The 7,018-nt window shown below is 40.6% G+C and overlaps 1 protein-coding gene across 1 annotated transcript; it reads left to right on the plus strand.

Annotated features, from left to right (window-relative positions):
* Window positions 1–2,125: 2,125 nt before the first annotated feature.
* Window positions 2,126–2,740, plus strand: LOC138904424 (uncharacterized). The gene has a single exon (XM_070192924.1). The coding sequence runs from the start codon at window positions 2,126–2,128 to the stop codon at window positions 2,738–2,740; it is 615 nt and encodes a 204-aa protein (XP_070049025.1).
* Window positions 2,741–7,018: the final 4,278 nt, after the last annotated feature.

The raw sequence follows: 7,018 nt of genomic DNA on the forward strand, positions 1-7,018 counted from the left end.
TGAAGTTCTCTTCCTCGATAAACTAGATAATCTCTTTATATACTACTAGTGTACATGATATTGGAGGTGATTAATTGAAGGTTTTTTTTTTGCAGACCCATGTGCTTAAAGCATTTGCAGATGGGCAATATTTTAGTCTCATACTATTCAGATACTCCGATTTGGTCTTAGTTGACTAGCTGAAAATTGAATATAGTTCATGGTGGGGTTATGGTACGGTGAAAATGGTGGTGGAGGGGAAGAAAATTTTAATGGTGAAAAAATAAATAGAATGGAGATATAAAATGGGTTAGGGGCGCTGAGATGACATGTGATGTGGCATTCACCTCATCAAATGTTAGTGTCACGTAGTATTGGATGTCCACCTGGAAAAAACTTAACGGAAGAGGGGTATATTTGAACCAATAATTTTACGGTAAAGATATATTTAAACCCAAAATATAAGAGGGATATATTTAAACATTTTCTCATTGTATAAGGGTATATTTGGAGATTTTCCGTTTATTTTGGGTCGCACTATCAGTCCCCATTTCCCTTTTGAATAAGAATGTAAGATCTTTAACTTTCGTGAGTTTTAAAGCTTTTAACCTTTGTCTTTGGATTGTCTTAGGAAAAATGATTATGTAATTGCTTTAGACACCGAGTTATTTAGTACCTTTCTTGACTCCATGGATGGTGGAAGCAAGCAAGATTACTCCAATCGCATCCCATAATAATTTCAACTTAATTTGCTACTCGCTTCTCTAAAATGCAGCTCAATTTACTACTCTCTTCTCTACTCCCATATATATATATATATATATATATATATATATATATATATATATATATATGGGAGTATGGTAAAATATGTTCATATTTAATGATCGCATAAGAAAGCGACACATGGAGCCGAAAACAGAAGACAGTCGGACCCGAAGGCAATGATCTCGCTTGTTATCGGAGAGAATGATATTCATAAAGGCAAAATAAATGCATGACACCCGATAGCATTCAATGAAGAATATTCTATAGTATTAATTGCATGATCCGTTACAGAGAATATGACATTCACTGCCCACCGTTACACATTCTTCAATGGCCCTCATAATTGTCATTTAAGAGGGGATTGATCCTAGGACCTTGTTCCCTAGGTGTAACTATAAATAGTGAGCTCTATCATCATTGTAGTGAAACGAATTTTCGGACAAGCATACACTATATTCTACCAAAAGCTCAATAATATTTTACTTTCTTGCTTATTTATATTGTTCTTACTGCCTCAGGTAGCTCTATGCTCGGGACTAAGATATGTGTCGTTTATTTCAATTTCAAGGCTAAGTCTTACATTTTTGTCTAATTCATCTATTATTTTTGGATCAAATCAATTCACTTTTCTATAAACCACATATAAATTCAACTGTACCGTTTTACGGGTAAACAATTTAGCGCCCACAGTGGGGCATAGACAGTCGTGTAATTGAATTGATCCATGCATCTATTACTAACTTGTTTGATTCTTTGTTCTTAGCAAAACAATTTAAAAAGGACAGATAATAGTATCAACAACACACACAACGTTGAGGCCCAAGGAAATCAGCCTCAGCTCGAAGATTCCATCAGCGATACCGGCAACGAGAGGAAAGAGGCCACATTGGTTCACGGCGGGCAATATCCACGACATGTTCGAGAGGAAACTCCTGATGATACTAAAGACGAGCACGTCGTCGAAACAGTAAGGATCTTGAAGGAGGAACAATAGGCTATTATAGGCCATCTCACATGATAGAATAAGGTTGTGACAGAGCTGAAGCAGGCATTGTTGGGTGCTTCCAACAACGTGAATGGACGAGGTCCATTTCCTCCCAGTGTTCCCGCAAATCAAACAACGCAGAGGGTGGACAACAACACCCCGAGGGGTGAGGTCAGTTTCACTGGGACCGGGGGGAACGATAGCGGATCCGGTAACAACAACGAGAATGATCCCTTTAAAACCGAACTCATGCGGTTCATGAGGGAGATAAACGCTCGAATGGATTAAATTTCGGGCACACCACCAGTGCTGAAAAGGCCAGACTCAAAGAAGTACACACAATTGCCATTCAAACCGAGCGCGGCAACAGAGTTGATCCTGAAGCGATTCAAAATGCCAGATGTGCAAAAGTATGATAGGACTTTAGATCCCCATGAGCATATCACCACCTATACAACGACGGTGAATGGGAACGATTTAGCTCCCCACGAGATTGAATCTGTCTTATTAAAGAAATTCGGGGAGACCCTTATGAAGGGAGCCCTGACATGGTATTCGCTTTTGCCTGAGCACTCCATAGACTCCTTTGAGATGCTCGTGGACTCTTTCATCAAGGCCCATGCCGGGGCCAGAAAGGTACATGCCCGAAAGGCCGACATATTCAGGATTGCACAAGGAGAATCCGAGTTGCTGCGGGAATTTGTGATCAGATTTCAGAAGGAAAGGATGTTGCTACCAGCCGTACCGAATAAATGGGTAGCTGAAGCATTTACTAAAGATCTGAATTTGAGGAGTTTTGATGCTTCTCGAAAATTGAAGAAAAATCTGCTCGAGTTCCAAGAGACAACATGGGCAGATGTTTACAACTGGTACGAATCAAAGTTAAGAATCGAGGATGATCAGCTCGGTTTCCCGTCATCAACCAAGGGTCGATACCGGGAGAAGAATAAAGAGAAATCGAAATATGATTTCAACACAGATCGACGATCTTTGAGGGGCAATTTTTGACCTATGAACGGGCTGAAGGGCGCGACATAGGTTTTCGGTCGGCGAATAGATTCGTCACCGATAGGAGCTCTGATCACAGGTGGAACAACAGGTCATTGCAGGACAAGGAGACATCGGGTTCTCGAGATTCCTCCCATCCCAAGCTTTTCGAGTACACCGTTAACGTCAGCATAGTGGAGATGGTGTCGGCTATGTGGAATATCAAAGAAGCACGGTTCTCGAAGCCATTGAGATCTGATCCCAGCCAAAGGGATCCTAATTTGTGGTACAAATACATCGAGACAAATGGTCATTGGACTGAGGACTGTCAGCATCTGCGCGAAGAGGTGGCGACATTGCTGAAAAACGGCCATCTCAGGAAATTTGTAAGTGACCGGGCTAAAATCAACTACAATCGCAATCATGATAATGCATAACCTTCAAAATCAAGAGAAGATCCCCACACCTTATGATCAACATGATTTATGGGGGAAATGAGATTAACGGGGTTACATTCTAGGCGGCAAAAAAGACGAAGGTGTCAGTGACCCACAGCAAGAGACCCTCAGAAGTCGCTGAAGACGACATTACTTTCACAGAGGAAGATGAAGATGGATTGATGCTACCACATAATGATGCGTTGGTAATATATTTAAATGTATTAGAGGACGACGATATGGGTTACAACATCATCTTGGGGAGACCATGGTTGCACGAGATGAAGGTTGTGCCATTAACATATCATGAGCTGCTGAAATTCCCAACTCTTAATGGGATTAAAAAATTAAGAGGAGACCAACTGACAGTGAGAGAAATGAATGCGATCTTAGTTTCCAGCAGCAAAGGGAAGGAGCATGCGGCATAGCAATTACAGGAACCGACGCCTGCTCCCTAGCCTAAAGAAGTCAATCAGGGGGAAGAGCCGTCGGAATCCAATCAGGTGCCAAGGTATTTCTAGGTAGCAGAAGAGACAGACGCAACAAATTCCACATCGAAATAACTTGAACAAGTCGCATTGTTCGAAAAGTTCCTGGAGAGGAAGTTCCACTTGGGGACAGGACTGCACCCCGAACTCAGGTATGGATTTATTGAATTTCTTAAATTTAATATTGATTGTTTTGCATGGTCGCATGCGGATATGAAGGTATCCCGCCAGAAGTGGTTGTACACAAGATAAGCTTGGATCCTAGTATCCTCCAGTAAGACAGAAAAAATTTCCTATTGCCGAGGTCAGAAACAAATTTGTCAAAGAAGAGGTAACTCGCTTGCTTGACATCGAGAGGTAAAGAATTCTGACTGGCTAGCTAACGTAGTTGTAGTTCCAATGAAGAAAAATAAATTTTTCATGTGTGTAGACTATAAGGACTTAAATAGGGCGTGCCCAAAAGACTCGTTCCCATTGCCAAATATTGATCAAATGATTGATGCGGCGATCGGTCAATAGTTAATGATTTTACTCGATGCCTGCTCCATGTACAACTGCTGATATACTTAGCGGTCTCGGAGGTAGCGATAAGTGCCATTTTAGTCCGTTGGAATGAAGGTACGCAATCTTCTATTTATTACGTTAGTAAAATTCTAACGGGAGAAGAAACTCGCTACCCACATTTGGAAAACATTGCCCTAGATCTCGTAATCGCCGCTCGAAAGCTTAGGCTTTATTTCCAATGTCATCATCTGATATCCATGTTGACCACATTTCCCTAAGGAATATTCTTTATAAACCCAAAATTTTGGATAGGCTGGCCAAGTGGGCCATCAAAATGAGTGAATTTGACATAGAATATATGCCTAGGACTGCGATTAAGTCACAAGTCTTGGACGACTTTGTGGCCGATTTCAGTTCGGGGCTATTACCTTTGGCTTCCAAAGAAGCACTGATGGTGTCAAAATCGACATTAGAAGTTTGGACCCTATTCACGTACGGAGCTTCCAACGTGAAGGGATCCGGGCTCGGCATAGTTTTAACCACTCCTTCGGGAAAAACCCTAAGGCATGCCATAAGAATTGTTCCTCTGACTAACAATGAAGCAGAGCATGAAGCTTTGATTACAGGGCTCGAATTGGCCCGGGGACTGAACTTGAGGTCATAGAAATCAAATGTTACTCCCAGTTGGAGGTAAACCAGGTCTACGGGATATTCGAAGTCAAAGAGGAATGCATGCAATAATACGTAATGAAGGTTCAGGCTCTGCTCGCTTGGTTCCGAGAGTGGTCAATTACGCATATCCCGAGGGAAGATAATGCAGAAGCAGATGCACTAGCTAACCTTGGATCATCTACGGAAATAAAAGGATCGGACTCCAGTACGATCGTACAGCTTATGCACTCGGTACTGGACGCAGATAGATATTACGAGGTGTCGAGCCCTGTTTTCTCGCGAAAGCGGGCCTCGACGTGTCACAACTCTTTTGGATGGAAGATAGGATGTTAAAAGAAGATGAGTCGCCACCTAATGATTTTTAAGGTGCACTAGGGCACCTATTTGCAAGTAACTCTGTTTTGACTAGTCAACTTCACCAAAGATCGGGTAAGGGCTCAAATTACCTCAATGAGAAGGTTTTAGGCACTCTTCGAGGTTCACAACTGTGGGTCCCGACCGAACTTAAAACTATATGGATTATAATTAGGCGAGATGATCAAATAAACAAAGAGAATAAAAGGTCAATGGGTTTCATTATAACACAATGAGAATTGGCACAAATCTTAAGGACTACAATGATACAACTATAACGGTCTATATTAGGTAACTAAGTGTATAAAGAAAAGGGGAGGTCCTAAGTTTTTTTAGCCTAAAGAATCACCCCGTGCAACATAAATAATACTTCGCAACTCCCTTGACGTAGGGAATTACTCATATTATCCAGTGGGCACATACTATCATCTCATGCTACCCGATTACTATGTTTAAGTTGTTTACCTAAAGCGCTCTAATTCAATTCTAAGTCGTGCCCTATGCGTGCACAACCCGTCCTATACCTATGGTCCATGAGGTATTGGACCTCTATTTCTGTGGTTCTAGACCTTACTTAGGTTGCTCAAAAATATGAAAACTAGGCGACATATAAAACACATAGGAGTTCATGTAAAGGTAGTTAAGGGCTCAAGTTAGCCTCCACACTTAGACAATAAATGCATGAAAAATAGGTTTTTGCATTGAGCATTAGGCAATTTCAGAACTTGAGACAAACTAAAGCCATTAAGACCTACGTGATTCTGGATTCCAGCAACATGATTACTCTTAGTGAAGAGGCAGTAGACCATTTACGAACTTTTAGAGCTATTAACGCTGGTTTTGTAGATACTAGTTTTAGAAAAGTCGCATTGTCCTATAGGCATGATTTCTAATAATGACATAGTTAAACAATGAAAACAGTTCTGGGAACCCAACCTTGACAAGTTAATCTCATAAACAAGATTAAGCGAGTGACAATATCCTATAGGCAGGATCTCTAGCAATTGACATCGAACCTGATCTTATAATACCTTATCCCTATAAGCATGTTATCTAGGCAGAGCAATATGATAATGATAACAGTATCTAATTGGTTAATAAAGGTCCTATAGACATGATTTCTAAGCAAGGATAAGTAAAACATATGCTAGTATAGTCCTATAGGCATGGTATTTAATGAATATGTTGTAGTTAAAGGAATTGAAAGAACGTTCATTGGCATTTGTTTCCTATAGGCCTGTTGTCTAGTAACACGTAGCAGTAGACATAGAAATAAATGAAGAATTTGAACTCATGCTTTGGTGGTAGACGTGTAGTGTGTGTGTGTGTGTGTGTGTGTGTGTGTGTGTGATTCTCCTAATGACATAATTTCTAACAGTGCACATAGAAATTGAAAAGCATATATAGAAGGTTGGATAACAAGTGAATCATATGAATCCTATAAGCATGCTTGCTACCCTTTCATGCAAACATTAAATATACTTGTTTGCCCCATTTTTTACTAACACCCCCAATTGTTCATTACAAAGTTATTACAGTCCCAGTAATAAATGTAATTACAAGGGATTATACAAACAATAACAGCGGACCTATAACAGGCCCAAAAGAAATACCCAACATTGCCCAAGCCATCAACAAAACTCTTTCTTCACCAATTTAGCACACCCAGATTAACAGGGAACTATATCCATCAGCACAACCCAGAAATCACAGAGGAACCCAGACCAAAACAAGACAACCATAGATTGACCACATGACCAAACATCGAGTTACCCAGAAATCATTTAAACAAAATAGCTTGCATGTTCAATAGATAGAATGAGGGAGGAACTGAGTGTCAGAGA

The sequence above is a fragment of the Nicotiana tomentosiformis genome, chromosome 2, assembly GCF_000390325.3.
Source record: "Nicotiana tomentosiformis chromosome 2, ASM39032v3, whole genome shotgun sequence".
NCBI classification, from domain to species: Eukaryota; Viridiplantae; Streptophyta; class Magnoliopsida; order Solanales; family Solanaceae; genus Nicotiana; species Nicotiana tomentosiformis.

Bases quoted from the DNA above. Each gene is read 5' to 3' on its own strand.
- LOC138904424 (XM_070192924.1), top strand. From the start codon at position 2,126: ATGCCAGATGTGCAAAAGTATGATAGGACTTTAGATCCCCATGAGCAT.